General features: G+C 36.7%; 1 protein-coding gene across 1 annotated transcript in view; it reads left to right on the top strand.

The window, feature by feature from the left end:
• CEP85L (centrosomal protein 85 like) overlaps positions 1-27577 on the top strand; it is a 159291-nt gene that overhangs the window by 110190 nt on the left and 21524 nt on the right. Inside the window, 5 exon segments of the mRNA XM_059083874.2 lie at positions 7340-7519; positions 15098-15250; positions 17415-17569; positions 21557-21674; positions 22220-22270. Coding sequence (XP_058939857.2) covers positions 7340-7519; positions 15098-15250; positions 17415-17569; positions 21557-21674; positions 22220-22270 — 657 coding nt within the window.

Below are 27577 nucleotides of genomic sequence, written 5' to 3'. Positions count from 1 at the left end.
ATCTTCACTCTCATTATTCTGAATTCTTTTTCTGGAAGGTTGCATATCTCCACTTCATTTAGTTGTTTTTCTGGGGTTTTATCTTGTTCCTTTATCTGGTACATAGCCCTCTCCCTTTTCCTCTTGTCTATCTTTCTGTGAGTGTGGTTTTTGTTCCACAGGCTACAGAATTGTAGTTCTTGTTTCTTCTGCTGTCTGCCCTCTGGTGGATTAGGCTATCTAAGAGGCTTGTGCAAGTTTTCTGATGGGAGGGACTGGTGGTAGGTAGAGCTTCCTGTTGCTCTGGTGGGCAGAGCTATTTAAAACTTTAATCCACTTGTCTGCTGATGGGTGGGGCTGGGTTCCCTCCCTGTTGGTTGTTTGGCCTGAGGGGACCCAACACTGGAGCCTGCCAGGTTCTTTGGTTGGGCTAATGGCCGACTCTGGGAGGGCTCATGCCAAGGAGTACTTCCAAGACCCCCCGCCTCTGCAGGAGACTCTCCAACACTAGCACATAGGTCTGAATCAGCCTCCTACGGGGTCACTGCTCCTTTCTCTGGGTCCTGATACACACACTACTTTGTGTGTGCCCTCCAAGAGTGGAGTCTCTGTTTCCCCCAGTCTTGTCTAAGTCCTGTAATCAAATCCCACTAGCCTTCAAAGTCTGATTCTCTAGGAATTCCTCCTTCCGTTGCCGGACCCCCACGTTGGGAAACCTGACGTGGGGCTCAGAACCTTCACTCCAGTGGGCAGACTTCTGTGGTATAATGTTCTCCAGTTTGTGAGTCACCCACCCAGCAGTTATGGGATTTGATTTTATTGTGATTGCGTCCCTCCTACCATCTCATTGTGACTTCTCCTTTGTCTTTGAATGTGGGGTATCTTTTTTGGTGAGTTCCAGTGTCCTCCTGTCGATGATTGTTCAGCAGTTAGTTGTGATTCCAGTGCTCTCACAAGATGGAGTGAGAGCACGTCCTTCTCCACTGCCATCTTGAACCAATCTCTAGTTCATTTTTGTGGAGGGTGTAAGGTCTGTGTCTAGACTCTTTTTTTTTTTTGCATGTGGATGTTCAGTTGTTCTAGTACCATTTGTTGAAAAGACTGTTTTTGCTCCATTGTACTGCCTTTGCTCTTTTGTCAGTAGATTGGTTGACTGTATTTGTGTGGATCTATTTCTGGGCTCTGCATTCTGTTCCATTGACCTGTTTGTTCTTTCCCCAATACCACACATTCTTGATTACTGTAGCTTTACTGTAAGTCTTGAAGTCAGGATGTCAGTCCTCCATCTTAGTTGGTTCATCTCCTTAAGTATTACGTTGGCCATTCTGGAGCTTTTGTTTTTCCATATAAACTTTAGAATCAGCTTGTCACTATCCACAGAATAACTTGCTGGGATTTTTATTGAAATTGCATAGAATCTATAGATCAAGTTGGGAAGAACTTGACATCTTGACAATACTGAGTCTGTCCATGAACAGGGAATATTTCTTCATTTATTTTGTCCTTCTTTGATATCGTTGATCAGAGTTTTATAGTATTCCTTGAATAGATCTTGTATATACACATTTTGTTAGATTTATACTATTATGTTTTTGGGGTTGCTAATGTAAATGGTAATGTGTTTTTAGTTTCAAATTATACTTGTTCATTGCTGTTATATAGGAAAGAAAGTGCCTGACTTTTATATATTTCACTCCACTCTCTTTTTGCTTCCATGGTTTCTGAGAAGTTGTATAAAGCTCTTATCTTTTCCTGTCTATAGGTAAGGTATTTTCTCCTCTGGTTTCTTTCACATGTTTTAAAATCTTTGATTTTCAAAAATTTAAATATGATATGCTTAAGTGTAGTTTTTGGGCATTTATTCTGCTTGGTGTTCTCTGAGCTTCCTGGATCTGAGGTGTGGTATGTGACCATTTGGGGAAATTCTCAAATCATATTGTTTAAAATATTGCTGTTTTCTTTCTCTCTTTTCCTTGTGGTGTTCCCATAAGATGTATATTACAACTTTTGTAGTTATCTCACGACTCTTGGATATTCTATTCTATTTTTTCCAATCTTTTTCCTCTTTACTCTTAAGTTTTAGAAGTTCTTGCTGTCATATCTGCAAGTTCAGATTGGTTCCTGCGCCAGGTCCAGTCTACTGATAACCACATCAAAGACATTCTTCATTTCTGTTTCAGTGTTTTTTGTCTCTAGAGTTTCTTTTATAATCTTTCTGCTTCTGTTCTTATATTATCCATCTATTCTTGAATGTTGTCTACTTCAGCAGTAAAGCCCTTAAGCATATTAATCATAGTTTTAAAAAATGTTCTGATAATTCCAACGTTTGTGACATATCTGACTCTAGTTCTGATGCTTGTTCAGTCTCTCCAGATGTACTGATAAAAGGAAATGTGGTAAATAGGCCTTTAGTAATATCATGGTAGGGTGTGGGGTAGGAGAAGCATTCTCTGGCTCTCTGACTTAGTCTTTGTGTGAGCCTGTGCTCCTGGACTGTGAACTTCACCAGTGCTTCTTAGTTTTTTCTTTCCCACCCTTAGGTAGGACAGGATGGCTAGAGGCAACTGAGTTGGATATTAATCCTTCCTCCATGTGGAAGGCTAGAGGGAGCTGGTTTGGGATTTTTTCCTTCCAGGCATGTTAGTGTTCTCTTCTAGGTAGGTTAGTCTCTGCTAAAGTAGTTTCTCCTGAGGACAGGCCTTGTTAAGAAGAACACAGAACTTTGGCATTTCAGAATGGTTTCTTTTCTCCTCCCTCTGCTGGAAGCACAAAGGGATTCATTGTGAGGACCTGGTAGAGCTCCTAGTGGTATAATTCAAGAATATTGTGTGTCCCCTATGACTGGGTGCCCCTGGAGTTTTTGACTCTCAGACCTTCACTCTGAGCTTCCAACAAATTCATCAATTACAGTTCTGGTTTTCCTACTTCAACAGTGGTTCCCATGGATAATTCTGTTCCAATAAGTGTGATTTTCTTTATTTGCCTGTTTCTCCAATTTTGGGGATTGCAGTTTGCCCAATAACCACACTTCTCTGACAGATCTAAGAAGAGTTGTTGATTTTTCAGTTTGTTTAGCTTTTCACTTGTCGGTAAAACAGGTTGGCAATTTCTGAGCTCATTATATGCCTGATGGGAAATTGTAAATCTGTATTAACTTTTTTACAGTTTCCTAGCCTATCCTGGCCATTTTTCTGGGTTCTAGACCCATCTCTTTGCCTGATGTTCATATATATATGTATCTTAATATTAAATTGATATTAACTGGCATCTTAATATCAATAGGCTCTAATTGTAATTAAGTACGTTTGCTTAAACCTGTTCTCCCACATGACCTACTTACCTCTGCTCAGATTGTGATCTTCCCTGTTACTTAGACTCAGAATTTTGAAACTTTAGTTATCTTTAACATTTATTGTCCATTCACACCTTAAAAAATAATTTTCTCTAAATCCTCTCATTTCTGCTTCCAGAGTTTCTTCCTTCTGTTCTCAGTATTCTTGTTCAGCTCCTTGGTTTTTTCAGCTAAATAGGTTAGGATAATTTCTTTTTTTTTTTTTTTTTTGGTGGTACGCGGGCCTCTCATTGTCGTGGCGTCTCCCGTTGCGGAGCACAGGCTCCGGATGCGCAGGCCCAGCGGCCATGGCTCACGGGCCCAGCCGCTCTGCGGCATGTGGGATCCTCCCGGACCGGGGCACGAACCCGCGTCCCCTGCATCGGCAGGCAGACTCTCAACCACTGCGCCACCAGGGAAGCCCAGGATAATTTCTTAAAGTGATATATTCATATCCATTCACCATATCCTTTAATTCATCTTGTTCGTTACTTCCAATTGTTATAGTTCTCTCTTGTCCTTTTTCCTCTGTTCTTTTCCCTTTAATCTAAAGTTACTAATAGTTTACACACTACAGTAAGTGCTAGGGAATACAGAGATTTACAAAACAGAGTTCACAGACTTCTTAAACATGTTACTTTCTTGTTCTAGAACCATCACCGGATTCCCATTTCCTATGAATTAAGGTTGAATTCTGAACCTTGTGATTCTAAAGTATGGTCTCACGTAGGTGTTTTAATTTTCTCTTATATCACCCCTTCTTGTAACCTAAACTTTATGGGTACTCTGTGCATATATTCCATCTTTTACCTTTTTAAAATGTTCTTTTTGGAATGCTTTTCTTCCTTTCTCTGTTCCTGCCAGAATCCTCCTTATTTTCAAAGTCTGTCTCCAAAACCACCTTTCCAGTAAAGCCTTTTCCCTCATTCTCCCCATGCCCTTTTCATTTATCCTCCCACCTTCCAACACTTTGTACTGAAGGTGGCTTTTCTTTGGCTGCCATACTATATTGTATCCTGTATATAATTATCTAAGGGTTTCTCTTATGCTTCTGATTAGAATTTGAGTTTGTAAAGGGCAGTGCCTGAGTTGGTTATCTTTGAAATACCATGCACATGATAAGTGCCGTTTATATAATCAAAATTTTTTTCCTTCCAGTTTTATGGAGATATAATTGACGTACAGCACTGTATAAATTTAAGGTGTATAGCATAATGATTTGACCTTCAGGCATCATGAAATGATTACCACAGTAAGTTTAGTGAACATCCACCATCTCATACAAATACAGAATAAAAGAAAAAGAAAAAAACATTTTTTCCTTGTGATGAGAACTCTTAGGGTTCACTTTCTTAACAACTTCAGTATATAACATACAGCAGTATTAATTATGTTTATCATGTTGTCCGTTACATCCCTAGTACTTATTTATCCTGTAACTGGAGGTTTGTACCTTTTGACCCTCTTCATCCACTTCCCCTTCCCCCACCCCTGTCTCTGGTAACCACAGATCTGATCTCTTTTTTTCTATGAGTTTGTTTGTTTGTTTTTGAAGTGTAATTGACCTACAATATTATGTTAGTTCCTGGTGCACAACATATTGATTCAGTATTTCTATACATGACAGAATGATCACCACACTAAATCTAGTTACCTCCTGTCACCATGCAAAGATTTTCCAGTATTATTGACCATGTTCTCCCCACTGCATATTTCATACCTGTGACTCATTGATTTTGTAACTAGAAGTTTGTACCTCTTCATCTCCCTCACCTGTTTGTTCTCTGTATCTATGACTGTTTCTGTTTTGTTATGTTTGTTCATTTGTTTTGTTTTTTTAAATTCCATGTATAAGCAAAATCATATGGTATTTGTCTTTCTCTGTCTGACTTAACTTCACTTAGCATAATACCCTCTAGTCCATCCATATTGTCGCAAATAGCAAGATTTCATCTTATATTATAGCTGAATAATATTCTGTTGGATAGATAGATAGATAGATATAGATATCACCTCTTCTTTATACATTCATCTATCGATAGGCACTTAGGTTGCTTCCATATCTTGTCTGTTGTTCACTGCTGCAGTGAACATAGGGTTGCATATATCTTTTCAAATTAAGTGTTTTTGTTTTCTTCAGATAAATACCCAGGAGTGGAATTGCTTGATCATGTAATAGTTCTATTTCTAATTTTTTGAGAAACTGACCTACTGTTTTCCATAGCAGCTGCACCAGTTTGCATTCCCACTAGCAGTGCACAAGGGTTCTTTTTCTCTACATCCTGGCCAACGCTTTATCGTTATTTGTTGTCTTTCTGATGATAGCCATTCTTATAGGTGTGAGGTTGTATCTCACTGTGGTTCTGATTTGCATTTCTCTCATAATTAACAGTGTTGAGCATCTTTTCATGTGCCTGTTGGCCATCTGTATGTCTTCTTTGAACAAATGTTTTTTCAGGTCCTCTGTCCATTTTTAAATTTTTTCTTTTGATGTTGAATTGTATGAGTCCTTCATATATTTTGGGTATTAACCCCTTATCAGATAAATCATTTGCCATTATCTTCTCTCATTCAGTAGGTGGCCTTTTTGTTGTTGATAGTTTCCTTCATAGTGCAAAGGCTTTTTAGTTTGATTTAGTCCCATTTGTTTATTTTTGCTTTTGTTGCCCTTACTGAGGAGACATAATCCCCCCAAAATTGCCAAAACTGATATCAAAGAGTGTACTGCCTGTGTTTTCTTCTAGGAGTTTTATGATTTCAGGTCTTACATTTTAAGTCTTTAATCCATTTTGAGTTTATTTATTTATTTATTTTTTGTGGTACACAGGCTTCTGACTGTTGTGGCCTACCATGTATATAATTTTTGAATTGCATCTCTACCTTTTGAAAAAGTATGAGTTCTTCAAGGCCTAGTTCAAGTTCACTTCTGTAAAGCCTTTCCATAGCTACTACACATACAGCTATCTTAGCACTTAGGCAGTTTTTGTTGTCTCTTTGTGTGTGACACTTTATTAAACTGGTGGGACCTTGTTTTATTAACTGTTGACTCCCCAGTACACAATGCCTAACATATGTGCTTAGTAAATAGAAAAATAATCTGTTTCTTTACTTTCACATTACTTTGTTGGTATCACATTCTTATCACATTCTAATTTGTTTGAGGAAATATTTGTATTTCCTGCCCTCCTCTTCCAGGTTGTAATGCTGCAGGGGAAAGGGGAGGGAAGAGATTTTGTCTGACTCTCCTTCAAAGCCTTGCTCATGAAAGAATAATATATTTATTCATTAAGCAATTATTTTTTAACATTTATTTTGTACCAGTCACTGTTCTATGAAATAGGGATATAAGAGCAACTAAGATGGAAAGAAATTCCTGATTTCATGGCCCTTACTTTCTAGTTAGGGGAAACACTCTATTAACACTTACTGAGGGCTTCCCTGGTGGCGCAGTGGTTGAGAGTCCGCCTGCCGGTGTAGGGGACGCGGGTTCGTGCCCCGGTCCGGGAAGATCCCACATGCCGCAGAGCGGCTGGGCCCGTGAGCTGTGGCCGCTGAGCCTGCACGTCCGGAGCCTGTGCTCCTCAACGGGAGAGGCCACGGCAGTGAGAGGCCCGCATACCGCAAAAAAACAAAAAAAAACCAAAAAAAAAACACTTACTGAGTTTAATATTAGCTAAAAAATGATCACCTGTGAGGAAATATTTCTTTAGTTTTTATTTATTTCCCCTGAGATTTCACTTCTTTATAATGTACTTTGTATACTCTAATGATACTTTTTAACCAAATAATAACTGCTTTTTATTAAGCTTCTGCTGTGTGCTAGGAACTTTGCATAACTTGTTGATGGTAAGGAATTTGAATTGATCATGGCACATAACTAGGAAGCAGGAGAGCTGGGATTTATGGCGAGGTCTGTCATTAAAGGCCATTTGTGCTTTTTGTACTGTACCTCATTTCTAATTTCTTTCCATTTATTCAAGACAGGTAAACTTTTAAAGTCTTACCTATGTTTTTTTTCTTTCTGAATAGCCACAATATGAGAATACTTCCCTCCAGACTCCATTTTCAGACCAGTCAAAATCCCATTCCCAGCAAGAGGAACTTGAGCAAAAGCTTGCATCTACTGAGAAAGAGGTTTTACAGCTCAATCAGTTTCTAAAACAAAGAATGAGCCAATTTAGTGAAGAGAAGAAGAAACTGGAAGAAAAGGTAGGTGTTTCTAATAAAGTTGAATTGGGTCAAGGGCATTCCTTCAGCATATGATTTTTTTTGTCGTCTACTCTATGCCAGGTGTCATGCCAGGTTTTATTTACATTGAAGTGATTAGTTTTACAGTAATTTTTGAGAAACCCTGTGCTATCTACAAAAATCAAGGCATTTTTTTGAGAGATAAAAATACCACTGTGTATTATATTATGTCTTTCTAAGTAACAGTAAAGCTTTTTTTAAAGTTAGTTGTCTACATTGAGATGTGATGCCAATAACTGTTCTCCTTTTCCTTTTTGGGCCCTGTATCTTTGTAATGTGGGATATGAAGGATTGGTAAATGAAATGAAAGTGGTCCTTCTTTCAGAAGCACATGACTTCATGTTATTTAGGCCGAAGCCCTTGATTCAGAATAAGTAGCTGAAAGCCAGATACCTCTATATACAGAATACATTTGTCCATTTATTTGACCTTTCTGCCTTTATTAAAGTATTTTCACAGATTTCAACTCATTCCATTATAGTGTCATTAAAGATCAAGTAAGATAAGGATACATGCTAGCTCTGATTTATTGAAGAGGCATAGATCCTTAAGCTACTACTTAGTTGCAGAATTGGTTTTAGATTTCTCTTGTTATACCCAGCTTATTATTCTATTAACTAACCTTCCCTTCAAGTGATCTTGAGGCAGTCACCATGATTTCTGTAGGCCAGTTTGGAGCTATTAATTGAGAACTCATTGACATTTTTGAGTCAGTACACACACACACACACACGAGCTAAAATTTTTATCTTCCAAAAAACTGACAAATTTTACATGGTTTCTCTTTCTCAGCTATATCATGTATTTTATTGTGGCTAACTTGAAAGTACCTTGAAACAGGTACTGTTTCTTGTTCCTTTTGTGTATTTTTTGGGCTTTATCTAATACCACAATCTGGAGGGAGCTATGGAAATATCCATTGGTCATACATAAGTGGGAGGGATTAAAATGTTTTCTCACCTGAGACTTGTTAATTAAAAGATTGTGTGAAAATTTTGAAGATTCAGTGGATGCGGTTTTTAAAATATACTTTTATGTTTTATCTAAATTTTTCTCATCTTTTATTATTTTTCATGTCTATTGCTTAATAAAATCAGTTTATATGTTACCCACCTATGAGTCAGCTCCTAATTGGATGTCTTCAAAATACTTCAGACTTCTCATGTCTAAAATCATTTCTTAATTTTGCCTTCTGTCTGCCCTATTCTCAAACGACATAAAACAACATTTTCTTCAATGTTCATTGCTGTGTATTCAGTTACTCATGCTAGAAACTCTACTAAGTTAATCAAGCCTGTCTTCTAAATATATACAGGACCTGTCCAACACTACCAGCGTAGTCCAGGTTCTTATCTCTTGGCAAAGCTTTTGTAATGGCTTCTTCATTGGTGTCTGTGAATTCACCCTTGCCCTGTCTACCTGTTCTCCCGTTCTCTCCAATCACTTTTGTTGTTGTTGTTGTTGTAATTCTATGTATTTTATTTATTATACTTTTAAAGATTGAAGCATAATTTGCATACAGTCAAATGTGCAGATCTTGGGTGTTCAGTTTTTATGAATATTGCTAATAGTATACAGTTGACCCTTTAACAACATGGGTTAACTGTGCAGGTCACTTATACATAGATTTTATTCAGTAGTAAATACTACACAATTTGAGGATCTGAGGATGTGGAGGAAAAAGCAGATACAGAGGGCCGACTGTAAGTTGTATACTGCATGGAGGGTCAGCAACCCAACCCCCTTGTTGTTCAAAGGTCAACTGTATACCCATATAACCACTATCTAAAATGAGGTCATAAACATTTCAGTTATCCAGGAATTTACCTTGTGCTTCTTTCTAGTCAGTCTTCTTCCCTTCCCTGAAACACTTTTTAAAAATAAATTTTATGGGCTTCCCTGGTGGCGCAGTGGTTGAGAGTCCGCCTGCCGATGCAGGGGACACGGGTTCGTGACCCGGTCCGGGAAGATCCCACATGCCGCAGAGCGGCTGGGCCCGTGAGCCATGGCCGCTGAGCCTGCACGTCCGGAGCCTGCGCTCCGCAATGGGAGAGGCCACAACAGTGAGAGGCCCGCGTACCACAAAAAAATAAATAAATAAATAAATAAATAAATAAATTTTATTTATTATTTATTTATTTTTGGCTGCATTGGGTTTTCACTGCTGCATGCAGGCTTTCCCTAGCTGTGGCGAGCAAGGGCTACTCTTCGTTGTGGTGGGCGGGCTTCTCATTTCAGTGGCTTCTCTTGTTGCGGAGCACGGGCTCTAGGCACACGGGCTTCAGTAGTTGTGGCACACAGGCTCAGTAGTCGTGGCTTGCGGGCTCTAGATGGCAGGCTCAGTAGTTGTGGTGCACGGGCTTAGTTGCTCTGTGGCATGTGGGATCTTCCCAGACCAGGACTCAAACCTGTGTTCCCTGCACTGGCAGATGGGTTCCTAACCACTGTGCCACCAGGGAGGTCCCTGAAACACATTTTTATCACTATAGATTAGTTCTGAGTTTTCTTGGACTTTGTATAAATGGAGTCATACCATATATATTCTTTTGTGTGTGTTTTCTTTCCCTTAATATCTCTGAGATTTATTTACGTTGTTGCACGTGTCAGTAGTCTGTTCCTATCTATCCCTGAGTTGCATTCCATTATATAGATCTCTCACAATGTATCTATTGTCCTGTTAGTGGATATTTGGATTGTTTGCAGTTTGGGAAAATTATAAGGCTGCTGTGAACATTCTTGTACTAGACTTTATTTTGTATATATAGGTTTTCATTTCTTTTGGATAAATTCCTAATAGTGGAATTTCTAGGTCATTTGGTTCATAGTGTAGATGTTTAACTTATAAGAAACTACCCAAGTTCTCCCAAGTGTGTGTTCCACTACCAATGAGTGAGAGTTCCAGGTGCTCCACAGCCTTGCAAATCCATTCTTAATAATGTGGAGGAATGAACCTTTTAAAATGAAGATCCAGTCATTTTTCTTACTTGGTTAAAACCCACTAATGGTGTCTCATTGTCTTTAAAATAAGAATTTAATATTTTCTATGACCTGAAAGAGCCTGCCTAATTATATAGCCTTGGGCCCTACCAGTCTCCATCTGGTACACTGTGTCTTGGTATAGTGTCTTACAATTGTTAAGCAGGTCAGACCTTGTTTCTGGTATAGGTTCTTTACATAAAGTGTCCTCTTTGCCTGATGAATACTTGGCTCTCTTTTCATACTCCCCAGTAACCTATTTATCAATATTTTATCAAGTCTCAACTTAAATATATTTTCCCTCCAACTGCTTCTTATACATGCTTAAAGCATTTTGTTCTCAGCACAAATTTGAATGTTGCTATGTTTTTTATATATCTCAGTAAGTTTTGTGAAGGCAGGGATGTATCTGAATGTGTCACTGTAGCGTATGTAGCACCAGCCATGGTCCCTGGCATATTGAATGAATGAATGAACAAATGCTTTCGGTGATTTTTGCCACGAAGGGAGAGAAGGGAATGAGATAACCCCAACAAAGGACTAGGGAAAGAATAATTAGAGATATTGAAGATGTCAGAATGGGTGCACGATGGACCAGATTCCTAAGGAGAAATAGGAGAATGTTGATAACAGATGCCAAGGTGGAAGAGTTCCTCTTGGAAAAGAAGAGAAATAGCCTCTCTGTGAAGTGAGACAATTAAGAATGGACATGTCTATACCAGTGGATCTTGAGAAGTGGGTTTAATATAGAGGGTAGTGCCGCCAGCCTCGGCGGGTCCTCAAAGTGCAGCAACAATCGACGAGAGGGGGTAGGGAACTGAAAGCACCAAGGTATGGGATCAGAAGGACACAAACAACTGATGGTTGCAAGGCAAATTTAATAACGAAGCATAGCCATATATATACCCCTAAAGCAGGGACTTTGCATAGTCATTGTAAAGCAGAAACTTTGCATAACCTTTGTTCTGTGGAACTAGTCTTTCATCTTAGGCTTAGTCGCCACCATAACTGCGCCACCATAACTGCATTAGCGGGTTTATCGTTTAGTCGCCACCTTATCTGCATTAGCAGGGTCTATCGCTTGTTCCACAAAGGCACCAATTTCCCCTCCAGGATTGCTTTTCCTAGCTTTAGGGAACAACCAGGGACTCTCATTAACTGAGCAGGTCCCTGGAGCGATCTGGCCAAAGGCCATCTCCTTTTTTACCTTCATACCATAAAGTCCAGGATGCATACCAAGGAGAGTACAATCAGGCCCTGAGGCTTATGAGGGTCTTAATGGCGCATTCCCCCTTGCCTCAGGGTAGACTTTGTGTCAGAGGACATGGAGATGACTTGAGTTCTTGAAGGGAGTGTAGAAGCTAGAAAATTAGATTTATTGATAATGCATCAACTAAACAGCACCCTGGGCCCACATGAGATTAGATTGCATTGTTTTCCTTCTGCATTTACTCTCAGTAACCCTGATCAAGACTGATTCTAAGACAGAAAAACATTTAATGTGGTAAGAATAACAAGGTAAGTTACTCTTTGTTGAGCACTTTCTTTTATGCACCAGATAGTATGTTAATGTACATTAAATGCATTTTCTTATTCAATCCTAGTGTCACAGAAACCCTATGAGGTATATACTATACCCCATTTTTTAATGGTTTTTTTTTTTTTTTTTTTTTTTTTTTTTTGTGGTACGCGGGCCTCTCACTGCCATGGCCTCTCCCGTTGCGGAGCACAGGCTCGGGACGGGCAGGCTCAGCGGCCATGGCTCACGGGCCCAGCCGCTCCGCGGCACGTGGGATCTTCCCGGACCGGGGCACGAACCCGCGTCCCCTGCATCGGCAGGCGGACTCTCAACCACTGCGCCACCAGGGAAGCCCTATACCCCATTTTTTAAAAAATGAGGTTACTGAAATTTTGGGAAAAGTTAAGTAATTTGTCCAGTTGCATGTAGATAGAAGTTGTTGAAAAGCTGGAAGTAAGATTCAAGACAATTTAACTCTCCAGCTGATGCCTTCGTTCTAATAATAATTTATAAAAATTTTAGTGGAAAACATTTTCTCCCTAATCTGTTTTGTTCTAATAATTGTATTTAAAATGAAGAAAAATAAATCTGTTTGTAAACCTCTTCTAAAATGGGGAATTGCCTTCTAGGAATGATCTCAGTACTGCTTAATACCTCCTTGAAAGAAAAATTTAACTTTTTATAACTAGAATAGGAAAGATTTGTTAGTGATGCCTCATTTACCTGTAGGTAATTACTGGAGTTCAGAATTCAGTAACCTCTGTTAATCTACTAATCTGCAACAACATAAAACTTGGAAGTTAAAGAAACAAAAAACAAAAAATAAAGAGCTTCTCATCAGTGAGCAGGGCTGGAAAAAAAAAACCCAAAAAACCAAGATCCAGTAATTATGTGTGATCAGCTTGTGCCCACAAAACAAATAACAGAGATGGTATCCAATAGGAGAGTGTTGGCCGAGATTTGTGATCAAGAGCAGCAAGCTTGACATGATAGCAAAGAAGAGAATTGACCAAAGAAAGAGAAGAAACCTAGGACACCTTTGCATAGAAGACAGCATGACTAATTTATTCTAGTGGCTGCTTTTTGAGGACACAATTATGTCACTTAAACAATTATGTCACATTTAAGACACAAACAATTAAGTGTAAATTAGGGAGCATGTAGTAAAAATAGGCTGGTTAGTTATGTTTACTTCTGTAATTTACAGGGTCATTTGCTAAGGCAAGAGCAGGATTATATGGTCTTTCAGGTCAGGGACCAGGGCCAACATTCTGTGAGTTCTGATAGATCAAAAGTTAAATTGATACACCAGCACACTTGATTTTAGTCCTAAGAAAGCCCCAATAAAAGGTTTTGTCTGTTTTACCATTGTTGCTCCTTATCCAAGGACCTAAGTGAATCCTAACTTTATTGATGGAATGAATAGATGAAATGCGATGTCATTTGTTTTTCCAACTGAAATTGTTTTTTTTTCTTTTTTTTAACATCTTTATTGGAGTATAATTGCTTTACAATGGTGTGTTAGTTTCTGCTTTACAACAAAGTGAATCAGTTATACATATACATATATTCCCATATCTCTTCCCTCTTGCATCTCCCTCCCTCCCACCCTCCCTATCCCGCCGCTCTAGGTGGTCACAGAGCACCAAGCTGATCTCCCTGTGCTATGTGGCTGCTTCCCACTAGCTATCGGTTTTACATTTGGTAGTGTATATTTGTTTTGTGTTTTGTTTTTCTAATTGAAATTGTTTTAATAAAAGTTTTTATACATTGGACCTGAAATAAGATAAGGCATGAAAGAAACTGGATTGTGGACAAGCATTAGCTTTAATAAAATTTGAAAGAGTAATCCATTATACTACTAATTACTCGTACTTATTTCCCTGGTGAATATGAGAAAAGGCTATAAAGATATTTCAGAACCCTGTAAGCTTCTGAAAGAATGTTAAATGTTTGGAAGACTGGTAAATTAAAGTAAATGTGAGTCTGGAGTTTACTTTTTAGGCAACTATTTGTATATATAGTGTTCTTAATTTATCTTGATTATGAAAGAGCTTTAGAGATCGTATATCTACAAAATTTAAAGATGGTATGTTTTAGGTGGAAAGGTGAAAAAAAAATAGTACATAAAAGTCTGAGGTTCAACCTACACAAATTGGGATTTACTAAAGATCATGAATTGTATATATTCCATAGTAGGTGTTCAATTAGCATATTTCATGAGTCATAAGATGACATTAATGGTAAGGCTTATCTTTATTTTATATAGTAAGAGAATATAATGCAAGTTCAGTTTGACACAATGCCTTAACAATAGTCTTGCTTGAGGTTGAATTAGTCTCACTAGTCCCATTATTTGTTCCTAAGTATTTGGTAATTTTGGTGAGTGCCCTAGCTTTGATTGCTTTCCTTTAGTACATGATAAGTGATTCCTTTGTAAGTCTGTAAGTAACAAAACAGCTTTAATTACTTATAGATATTTTCCTTTCTTAATTCACGTAAAACGTTGCATATAACTTTGCAATAAATAAGAAATTAAAGTCATCCTTCCAGAGATGAATACTTGCTTCACTGATTTCTCAGTTGTTCCCTGAAAGTGTCTTTCTGGGTACCCAATAACATTTTTCAATGCCAAATTATAATATAATATTTCAAAGGTATTTTAAATATGATTTAAACTCAACACACTTTCAACATGTACATAATACTGTTGAAATGACAAAGATATGAATAGCCTTGACCAAATTTGCACATGTGCAGACAATAAAAACTACATCATTACTGCTGCATGGCTGACTGCAGTTTATAAGATATCAATTCTAAAATCAAATGAAAATTTCAAAACTTGATTTCAATGATACAAGAATTTGAAAAAATGTGTATCTTAGAATCTATGAAATAAGATAAATCATACTTAAGTTGGAAGTGGTGTTAACTATATCTGGAACTGTTGGTGAATTCAGTGATGCCTAAGATTAGAATGTTGGTTTTTATATTACTGTTTTTTGACAAAACCACTGAAGCTTCATAATCTTTTTCTTTAGCTTAAAACCAGAGATAGATACATCAGTAGCCTGAAAAAGAAATGCCAGAAGGAATCTGAACAGAATAAAGAAAAGCAGAGAAGAATTGAGACCTTAGAAAAGTATCTGGCTGATCTTCCAACTCTTGATGATGTACAGAGTCAGAGTCTACAGGTAACATGAAATAAAATGCTGATCTTTAAATGAGAGGGAAACATATTCTATTTTAAGTTGACTCTTTAGACATTTCATTTTTATAATTTTTCATTCATTTTGTAAATTTTTATTTAAAATTTTAGTTGTATATTTGGCTAATTGTAAGTTAAATCTGTATGCTTAATTGCTGTTTTTAGGATTAACTTTAATTAGAAACTTTGTTCATCTGAGCATGAATAGATCTTTCTTGTTCTTAATTAATATGTGGTTTCCTTCCTAATGAATCCATCTTAACTCTCTCACTTACTGTTCTACTCTAAAAGGTAGTTTCTAAACCAGTGACACCCCACCACATGAACACACACTCATGCACCTCAGTTCTGACTTTTCCCAGTATTCTGTGGGATCCCCCAAGGCTTAACAAGACCTTTTTTTGACCATCTTTCCAGATACTTGTTTTGTTTTCATCATTCTTCTTAATCTTTCTATAAATCCTTTCTTATACTTTAATCTATGACCTCCATTCACTTCTCTGACTTCTCTTCTGACCATTTTCCTTTCTTAGCAGTACCTCATCCAAAGGCTTTCTACTAACTCTGGTGAGGCATATCCTCTTGAAGCCTTCTTTGTAAATCCATTAAAACTATTCTTCAGTCTTTTCTCAAAATCTTACTAATCATGGGATTTTCAATCTCAGCACTCTTGACATTTGAGGTTAGGTAATTTTTTGTTGTGGGATTCTGTCCTGTGCATTAAAGGATGCTTAACAACATTTCTGGCCTCCACCTACTGGATGCCAATAGTGCTGCTCCTTCCCTTCCCCTTAAACCAAAAATGTCAACAGACTTTTCCAAATGTCTGCTGGGGGGAGTGGAGGGAGGTCACTCCCAGTTGAGAATCACTGATCTAATCCATGGAGTATCATTATTCTGTAGACTCTAGACCTGTAATACAATCTCTGTTTACATTAATTTATAAGTTGTAAAACTAACAGAGGGTGATATCATGAAGGAACTGAAGAAGGACCAACAGGAGTTTGAGCAGGAACAGAGAGGACTATAGATTTTAAAACATGTGTTCATACCACAGTACACCCATTAGGATGGCTAATATCTAAAAAACAGAAAGTAACAAGCATTGGTGATGATGTGGAGAAATTATAATCCCTCAGGCACTGTTGGTGGGAATGTAATATGGTGTAGCCACTATTGAAAACCATATGACGGTTCCTCAAAAATATTAAAAATAGAATTACCATATGCTCCTCCAATTCCACCTCTGGGTATATGCTAAAAATAATTGAAAGCAGAGTCTCAAACAGGTGTTTATTCACAATGCGTGTTCATAACAGCATAATTTATAATAGCCAAACGGTACCTCAAGTGTCTGTCAGTGGATGAATGGATGAACAAACTGTGATGTATACACACAATATAGTCTTAAAAAGGAAGGACTTTCTGACGCATGCTACAACATGGGTGAACCTGTGGACGTTTTGCTAAGTGAAGTAAGCCAATCACAAAGATAAATATTGGGATTGACATATGTGTAAGATGGGTAACTAATAAGAACCTGCTGTATAAAATATTAAATAAAATAAAAAATTTTAAAAATGATTACAGTAATTATTCTAGGAATTGAAAAAGAGACATTTAATTTTTAAAAAACAAAGATAAATAGATTAAAGATAAAGAAAAATAGGTATGAGATACCTAAAGTAGTCAAATTCATAGAGACAGAAGGTCAAAGGGTGATTGCCAGGGGTTGAGAGGAGAGGTAGATGGATAGAGAGTTTGTTTTGAAAGATGAAAAGAGTTCTGGTGATTCGTTTACAACAATGTGAGTGTACTTTACTGAACTGTACACTTAAAAATGGTTAGGATGGTGAATTTTACATTAGGTATATTTTGCCACAATTAAAATTTTAAAAATATCCCCCAATTGAGATCATTCACTTTTCTCTGTCTTCTAGAAATTTCTGACCCTATTCTCCTCTTCCTGATAATCTCATTCTCTCAGCTCCCTTTACACAAAGGAAGAGGTAAAGTGTTAAGTGCTATCCATGAAATGAAGATAGTGTAATTTTAACCATTAGTCTGTTAATTCTTAACCCAATATCAATTTCTAGTAGGAACATATTTAATATTCTTTGTTTCATGAACTTAAAAAAATTTCTCTTTAGCTGCAAGTTCTAGAAGAAAAAAACAAGAATTTGCAAGAGACTTTGATGGAAATGGAAAAAAGGCTTGAAGAGTTCAAAAAACAGTGTCAGGAAAATGAGGCACAGCTAATATGCCAGAAAAAGAAAGAAAAGGACTTGGTAACTACAGTTCAGAGGTAAGAAAACCCTCAGTAATTCTTTTATGTTATTTTAAAGTTATTCCTTATTTGTCATAAAGCATTTCACTTAAAATATGTTAATTTATCATTAGTACTGTATTATTTCTCTTAAAGATGTATTATTGAGAACCAGAAGTGTTATGTCATCGAAACAGGTTGTTTCAGTTGTGATTTAACAATTCGATGGAACATACTGACATCTTGGTTTTAGATAAGAGTAGGTTTTAGATGAGAACAGTTTTTTTAAAAAAAACATCAGTTGAAAACTGGAAGCATTAACACAAACCCTTTATCTAATGGCTTTGTCAAAGAATAAGTAAAAATTCTAAGTAACAAAAAGAGGGGCAGCCGGACTGCGCTCCTTAATGGGACATGTCAAAGTGAAGTAATTGGTTGCCATTTCACCTGACTGCAGAGTAACAGATGGCGGCCGTTTGCCATGCACCTTCCGAGTTTACTCACATATCTCTTGCCTCACAGGTCTCTTCAAATTTAATACAGTTAGAACTGCAGTGAATATTATTTGTTAGTATATTTTGTTAATGTATTTAAGCTGGGAAATTAATGTTGGATTCATGAAAAACCTAGAAAACTATGCTATATATGCATCTACATGTACACTGTTTAGTGGAACTTAAAAAACCTTAATAAATTATCAACTGTAAGTAGGTAACACTATCCTGAAGAAGAAGACAACAAAGCAGCAAAGAACTAAATTTAATAAAGGCACTCTTTATGCTTCTATCAATTATATATAACTCAATGTAACTCACTTTTTTAGTCAAAATCCTCCTGATAATTCCATGTTAATAATTGCTTTACTACTATTTTCAAAATCTTAAATATGCCTGGTCTACTTTTTTTTTTTTTTTTTTTTTTTTTGCGATACGCGGGCCTCTCACTGTTGTGGCCTCTCCCGTTGCGGAGCACAGGCTCCGGACACGCAGGCTCAGCGGCCATGGCTCACGGGCCCAGCCGCTCCGCGGCATGTGGGATCTTCCTGGACCGGGGCACGAACCCGTGTCCCCTGCATCGGCAGGCGGACTCTCAACCACTGCGCCACCAGGGAAGCCCTGGTCTACTTTTTTTACTTAGATTTCAGTGCAGAAAACCTCTGATTTCTGGGACAATTCAGTCTTCTGTGTTTCTAATCTCAGCTCCAAAAAAAATCCATATACCTTTGACTCTATTTTTCTCCTGTTTTCTGCTTTCTTGATCTTTAATTTCTTTTTATTACTACACATCTTATATCCTATTCTCTAGTCTCAAAACAGCCTCCTGACCTCCATTAACTCAACCATATATCTTTTTCTTTAATCTTATGACAAAATGGAAAGAGGTAATGCGTTTGTTCTGTTTTATAGGGCATTACAATCATAAACTCAAGCTGTGTTTTATGAGTAGAACCAGGAACACCTGAAAATAATTTGTTTTGTTCCATTGTGTGCTTTTACATATTTAATATAATTTTATACCTTCTCTTTTATTTTGATTTTCCCTTTTATTAGGTTCTTGGAGAGCATTGAGCCTAGTATTTGTGATTTGGAAAGATTTAGTATAGTGCATTTGAGAATACATTTTCCATATGCTAAACTTTATCTTGATACTCTCTGAGATGACATCATCCTAAGAAATTTCTCTTGATTTCTAATAGATATAAAGGACTGAAGAAGGCCTTCTAAAATTCTTCAGTACTTGTATGGCTATAGTGTCAGTTGGCTTGGGGGTAGGAGTGTTATTTCAGTTTCCTCAGCTATATGATGTAGTATTCCTTAAGTTCGAGAAGAACTTAAGATGTATTATGTGACTATAAATTATATCATTACATTGATCTGTTTTTATATAATATTCCAAGTTTCCTGCTTTGTGAATACGTAAAAACTTTTGGGATTTAAAAATGAGATAAGAAAACTTTTCCATTTAGAAATGAAAATCTAAGTAAAATATGTGGATGGGATTCCTAGTAATGCAATAGTTGGTACTTTTGCCATTAAAGAGATTTATTTTCTAACTGAGCATGCTTCATAACGTAAACAAAACGAGAATATATACATGAAAGAATACTTGATATTTTTACATGACAGAGTATATTTTTCCCTCCATATCACTGGCTCTTTTGTTTTCTTTTTAATATGAGAGACCTTAATAGTTTTTTTGGTTTTTTTTTTTTTTTTTTTTTTTTTTTTTTTGCGGTACGCGGGCTTCTCACTGTCGTGGCCTCTCCCGTTGCGGAGCACAGGTTCCGGACGCGTAGGCTCAGCGGCCATGGCTCACGGGCCTAGCCGCTCCGTGGCATGTGGGATCTTCCCGGACCGGGGTTATGAACCCGTGTCCCCTGCATCGGCAGGCAGACTCTCAACCACTGCGCCAACAGGGAAGCCCTTTAATAGTTTTAATATAACTTATTTTTCTTGAAATGTTATAAATACATAGAAGTGGTGTCTTCACACTGACCTGAGACAAAAACTTATTCTGAGATAGAAATAAATGTATTTTTTTTACTTTTAGACTGAAAAAGCAAATACTTTTATGACAAGTAACAATATATTACAAATCAGTACAGTACATTCATAATATGTAAAACTTTTCTGCTGCCATTATTTATGAACACATCTGAAGCCCTTATTGTACTATCTAGGACTGTCAATTCTTTGTCCACAGACTAGATATGGCAGTTTTTCTTTTTGGGTGGTAGGCGGGGAGAGAGAAAACACGATAGCCATAATACTTGAAAGAAGAAAAATAATGAAAATGTCAAAATCCACATTATCACAAGTCTGTTTCTTTTAGTAGGCTACAACTCTTCAGTATGATTACAGGCTACAGTAGACCTATTTCTAGGTGTCTTCGCTGTTATGTTTTGGTTTTGGTCATTGTTTTTAATAGCATAGTTTCTTTTAACCCAAACAATATTGTTCTTCCTTTCTCAAAGCTAACATCCACCCCCACTCCCAGTCTTTTATTCTTAATATACCAGAGGGGCTTCCTTTTGTTGTTTCTTCTTTTAAAATGCAACTCTGTGCCAAGCATAGCATAAGAAACTGTTAGGTCAAGGAATAAATGTATTGGATTGTTGCTTTCAAAGAGGAGGCCCCACTCAGCATCCAGTGCAAACTCTGGTCACCACAACACCAATCACACCCATTAGGCCAGGACACACTGAGGAAAGACGTGGCAGGCATCCATACTAAAAACAGCCCTCGCATCAAAAATGTTAGACTCACGCAGGCTACACAGGGATGCTCTCACAAAAACAGCCCTTCAAGACCACTAGGTAACTGTTTCTTCTAAACTCATACAGTCAGAGAAATATAAGTAAAATGAAGAAGCAGAGGAACGACTCCCAATGAAAAGATCAAGAGCATTCCCTGAAAGAATAAACAATGAAACTGACCTCTCGTCTACTAGATCCCAAGTTCAAAAAGGAGGTAGTAAAAATGCTGAAGGAAATAAGAAAGGTTATTGATAGAAATGCAGATTACTGTAAAAAGGAACTAGATTGCTCCTCTTATTAATGAAGGAGAAGTGTAATTCTGCTGATTTAGTCAACAACTATCTTTACAAACAGACTTTTGCTGGATACAAAATGAAGGGCAAAAGACGTGTATCCATATTCTTAGGCTCCCTAACCGTAATCATCTTAATCAAGGAACTCTCCTTTTGGGGGAGAGGGACAGAACACGGCTTAGATTACAGAGCTCAGATTAGGGTCATGAAGAACTTCACCAGGGCCTAAGGTTGTCACATACTAAGCAACTCTTGACTCTGGTCTCGTATTTGCTATTTCTGAAAAGATAATCTGCCTGCGTTATATTTCTTACTTGTATGAAATATAGGTACTCAAACTTAGTCATCTGTTGACTGTAGGTCTTGATTATTGCTTGCTTTAAAAATATTATAAACCCTAAGAAGAGACTTCATTCATCTACCAAAATCAGCACAGAGAGCTTATTTTATTCATATAATTATGTCTTTCTAAAACAGTCTGCAGCAAAAAGTAGAAAGATGCCTTGAAGATGGAATTCGCCTTCCCATGTTAGATGCAAAACAGCTTCAGAATGAAAATGATAACCTGAGAGAACAAAATGAGAATGCTAGTAAGGTCAGTATATATCTTTAATAATGAACTTTGATAGTGAAATCTATACTATATGGATATGTGCATAGATATATAATTTATCTATTTATTTGATTTATATATTTGCTGATATTTAATAGCTTATGGAATTTTTAGTTTGAATGTTTTTATTAGGAAAGAAAATAGCAATTTAAGTAACTTTAATTTAAATTTAAATAAAAGCCAAACTAAAGAAGTTATATTTTTTCCTAGCAAAAACAAAAGGATATCTTTTTCCTTCCTAAATTATTCAAAATCTGTCTCAAACTAATTTTTATAAATTGTAGATTAAAGTTTTATCAAGAGCTAGAGTAAGAAATTTGCAGTTTTACATATGTGTGATCCAAATCATATGGCTATTTAAAGGATACTTTGTATGAATACTTTTGTTAAAAAAAAAAACACACACTTTGATTTAAAGAAAATAAATTCATAATTCCCTGTGCTTTTGTTTTCTTGAAATTTGGTACTTCCAGAAAAGCAATGGAAAAAAAAAATTGATTCAGACTGATATATTTCCTGTGTTGTAGATAATAGACAGCCAACAAGATGAGATTGACAGAATGATTTTAGAAATTCAGGTAAGGAATACTTTGTGCTTATTTTAATTTAGCTGTTTGCTGATTTACTCTTAGTAATTGCATATCTAAAAAATATCAAAGCATATATGTTTTTGTATGAACATATAAATAACACTTGAGGTGACATTGCAAATTCTTTACTATTAATCTTTCATTTCTTTAGAATGGAAATGATACTTGGTAAATCAGTTCTTCAAAAACTGTGAAAATTATTCTTCTCTATTCCTTACCTCTCCTCTTTTCAATTGGGTGCAGTCTATCTCTACTACTGAGAACACATTTGGTTAAGGTCATCAGTGATCTAAAATTGAAGACAATGGACTGTTTTTAGTCCATTGTAACTCAGCAAGAGCACTCTCCCTCCTAATAATTCTATATATTATTTTTCTGTATTATCAAAGTATAACACTTTGCATATTTGTGTCTGTATCTAGAGCTTAGGGTCTGACCGAAAATATAAACCAAAATTTGTAGATTAAGTGGATTTTCATTCTTTTATTGATTTGCCAGACATTTACCAAGCCCGTACATGTATGCCAGGCACTGTTGATTCATCAGTGAACAAAGCAAGTCCCTGGCCATTCTAGTGGGGTGAGATGGAGAACATGGAAATATAATGTCAAGTAGGGATATGTACTATTATGTTTTTTAAAAAAAGGAGGATGGAGGGCAATGACAGATCGTGCTGCATTATATGCAGTGGTCATGAAGTTTTCCCTGAAGAAGTAATATTTGAACATAGTTCTGAATGAAGATAAGCAGGGGATGAACATTCTAGGCAGAGAGTAGCCAGTGCCCTGAATGTGCCTGGTGTGCTCTAAGACTAGCAAGAAGGCTGCTAGTCTGGAGTACAGTGATTGTGAGATATAGTGAGAGGTGACTGATGGTAGAAAGTAGCCTGGGGCCAGATCACATAGAGGTATATGTCTTTGTATGATAGAAAACCATTGGACAAATTTTGCTGAATAAATTATTTTTATATCTCCTAATTTGAGTATTCTCAAAACTGGAAATAAAAAAGAAAAACGTAATGGTTTGAGTGTCAGAATTTATGGACAATCTGCTTTGTCTTTTGGTCATATTAAGTGATCTATCAATTTAATCAGACACTAGTCCAATTTGACAAGTGTGTGGGCTCATTGGATTCATTCACAGAGGTTATACTCTTTAGTGTGTATTCCTTCATTTGTTCTGCAAGCCATTTGAATTATGAGATGGTTGGATTCCTTCAGCCATTATTTGACTTCTTATCATAGACCACAATGAAAGGAATTTCTATTTCATTTGGTAACAATATCCAGGAGGTAAATCTAATAAAAGTTATCTCGATCCAAATTAAGGACAGTCATCTTTGTCATTTGGCATTGAGATTTTGGTGGATAAAACATATAGGACTTATTGTTTTTAATTTGTTTATTTGTAGGATTTATTGCATGCTCTCTCTCACATTATAGATGTTTAGGGTATATTTGTATTAATTGAAATGTGTATTTTCCCCATTTGTGGAAGCATCATAATGCAATTTACTCTTACACATTAACCAAGTCTGTAGTCGGTCACATTTAGATATGAATATATAAATGAATATGTAGAAAAATATATAATTATGTGCCATTCCATTCTTTGGTCTTAAAATGCTTGAGTTAACATTCTTTTATTTCTTCAAATTAATTACAGAATGGAAGTCAAATTAATGAGGTACATTTATTTCCAAATATTTGGGCCCAGACAGTATACTCATTAATTCTATTGTCTTACCTTTGGAAGCAAAGCCTATCTTGTTTTGTTTTGTCTTGTTTTTTGTTCTTAGCCATTGTGACCATCTAGGTTTATAGGTCTAGGATATAGTTTGCTCACAGAGAGAGACAGCAAATGTTGATAACTGGCCAACTAAGCTCCATGTATTTACCAAGATATTATTTGAAAATATCTTGAAAATTACAAATGGAGACAAATATGCCTCAGATAATGAGAAAATTGCTTAACATTACTTGTTTAAACTTGTTATTTTGGGGTCCTCACAGTTGAGAAAGCTAGGTTTTTTGTTTCATTTGTTATTTGGTGGTTTGTGATGGATATAAAAAGTACGTAATCTGTAAAAACCTGAACTTTTCAGAATATTGCCTCTTCTGGAAAAATGAATACTAATTATTTACCTAGCATTGGAAACTGCAGACTCCTAAAGAGAACACTCTGAGTTGAAAAAGTATTCTTGTTGCTTTATACTATAGTCAATGGGCATGTCATCAAGTTGAACCACATAATAGAGCAATTCCTGTCAATTACTGATTATTTAAAGCTCCTAGCTTTTCCTTTTGCTTACGTCAAGAATGGCCAACCTTAGTCCTATGTAGATGGTGATGTCCTTCCAACATGCCATAGCTCTGTTTTATATTACTTCAAATTCCTTGGCATAGCCAAAAGAACCAAAATACTTTATAATTAAGAACAACAGAGAACTTCCCAACCATTTTTTACATGAATTATGCATTTTAGCTATTAGTATAGTATTAAATTTTTTATAAAATGTCACTACCATTATAGTTTGCGTGTTTTGTTCCTCCACAGTGCTGGGAAATTGTTCCATTTTCGGGTGTTTAGTAGACAAAGCCAACTTAGTATTATTCAAGTTTCATGTTTCACTGCTTCTTTATGTCCCTGCAAACTGTTGAGAAGATCAAATTTGTTAGAAGTTCGTTTGGCTGATTTGGAGTACTGCATTGCCTTGGGTATATGCAGGTTATTCTTATAGCTTAAATTTTATGACACAAGTAAAAATAAAATCCCTTGCCATGTTTATTATGTCCAGTTTATAGGAGGTAAAAATAAGGCATTGTTATAGAGTGAAAATGCTATATTTAAAATACAACTATTGAACTTCCCTGGTGGCTCAGTGGTTAAGAATCCGCCTGCCAATGCAGGGAACACAGGTTCGAGCCCTGGTCCAGGAAGATCCACATGCCACGGAGCAACTAAGCCCGTGCACCACAGCTACTGAGCCTGTGCGCTAAAGCCCGCAAGCCACAACTACTGAAGCCTGCGCACCTAGAGCCTGTGCTTCTCAACAAGAGAAGCCACTGCAGTGGGAAGCCCGTGCACCACAGCAAAGAGTAGCCCCAGCTCGCCACAACTAGAGAAAACCCACGCGCAGCATTGAAGACCCAATGCAGCCAAAAATAAATAAATAAATTTTAAAAAAGAAAATAAAATACATGTAATTTACTACCTTGCACCAGGACTCAAATAAATACTTACCTGGTTTAGGTCAGTGGGAAGTTTATTGGTTCACAACTTTGGAGGTTTGGGGAGAAATCAGTCTTCTACTAGTTATATTGTATTTGTTGTTGAATATAGAAAAAGTTTTACTTCATGTAACAGTATATGCTGATTTTGAAATTGAGTTCAGTGTTATAAAAACACTGATTTATCTACTATTTTGTTCAGCCATCAAGATGATATTGTTAACTGGCACGAATACCTTGATTAGTAATTGAGCCTTTAGAAATATTGCCTTTCCTTATATCTATGAAACCAGTGTAGCTAAACTGACTTCTCCTCTTACAGGTTTTTCTTCTGTCAATATATATACTATAAAAAGACATCTTGCAGTAGAATGTTTCCCATCATTTCCATAAACATGGCTACAGTCAGAATGTGAATGAGTTCTTCACTGGGCATTATTACCTTCCTTCCTATTTATCCCTCAAAAGGATATTTCACCCATATAACCTTGTTTCCAGTAAGCTGCTATCTTTGTGTGTTATCATTGTAATCTTTTGGCAGAGGAGATACAAAGTAAAAAAGTTTCTTATGTTTACTTGTTTTCTCTAACATGTTGAAAAGTTTTCTCATTAAAAGAACTTACGCATTTAAATGGCCTTTCTGAATTGACAGCTATCAATGAATGATTATAATATTACAAAGTAAGAATGACACTTTTAAAAGTCTTTAAGACTGTTCACTTTTTTTTTTTTTTTTTTTTTTTTTTTTTTTTTTGTGGTATGCGGGCCTCTCACTGCTGTGGCCTCTCCCGTTGCGGAGCACAGGCTCCGGACGCGCAGGCCCAGCGGCCACGGCTCACGGGCCTAGCCGCTCCGCGGCATGTGGGATCTTCCTGGACCAGGGCACGAACCCGTGACCCCTGCATCGGCAGGCGGATTCTCAACCACTGCGCCACCAGGGAAGCCCAAGACTGTTCACTTTTAATGGCATGGTTGGGACCACCAATCTCAAAACTGTGACAGTCTGTCCTGTTTATAACGCTTCAAGAGAAGATGTTTCCACAGCCTCAGAAGATTTTATTCCAATTTTTAGCAATCTGTCTTATTAAAGCTTTCATCAAACAGGTTTTTTCAGTAGATATGGTGAGAAAATGGATCATAATCCAATACAGTGTCATCCAGGCAGAATATAATTTTTCTTTAACCTAAATAAATATTGGTTTAATGTTTTTCATTATTATCGTGTGATTTTATCTCCTATTTTTTGTTATCCTAGTTTTGTAATGTGTCCTGACATGAAGTTCTTTCTTCCCAGAGTTTTTTAATTTTTAAAAATTTTACCTATGTGTAAATGCTTTATATAATGCATGAAAAACTGAAAATATTCTCATCAGAAATCAATACTAATTTTTGAAAATCCTAACAGCCAAAAATATGTATTCTATCAAAGGAAAAGTAGATTTTTAAAAAATAAGCTTTCTCTCTAATCTTTGTGCTTACAAAGAGAAAAAGTCTTTAGTGTATAGGCCTTTTGTGTACACAACAGTATAGTTGTTAATTAACATCTTAGAATAACATATGTAAAAGGTGGATTTAACTTTTGAAGAGTCAGTTCTTTGTGTCTGAGGTGGGAAGTTGCAGAAAGGGAGTTAGCTCACTTGAATCATCAAAGAGTATTCTTGAGCCTGTGCTGTGAGTGGTCACCAAACGTATATGGATATTCAAAGTACTTGGGATGCTTTTTAAAATACGGATTTCTGGGCCCCATTGTGACTCTGATGAGTCAGTATCTCTGGGGTGAAGCTTGAAATAATGTATTATTAACAAGTTCTCTAGGCAGTTCTTCCTTATAGCCTAGTAGTAGTCCTAGTCCTAGAGCCTTTAGGAAGTATTGTACAGTCCTCAGCTTGCTCATGGGACCACAAGTGGGACTTGACTGGGAAGACTGAGATTTAAGTTAAAAAAAAAAAAGGGTTTAATTCTGTAACACTAACCTTAGGTATGTAATGGCACGTTTAAACTCTTTTGGTAGCTCTTGCTTTATAAGCCTGAGAAAATCAGGACCTGGAAGAAAAGGAACCCAGGC

This window comes from Kogia breviceps, chromosome 13, assembly GCF_026419965.1.
Source record: "Kogia breviceps isolate mKogBre1 chromosome 13, mKogBre1 haplotype 1, whole genome shotgun sequence".
NCBI classification, from domain to species: Eukaryota; Metazoa; Chordata; class Mammalia; order Artiodactyla; family Physeteridae; genus Kogia; species Kogia breviceps.
This window is presented reverse-complemented; position numbering and strand designations above follow the sequence as displayed.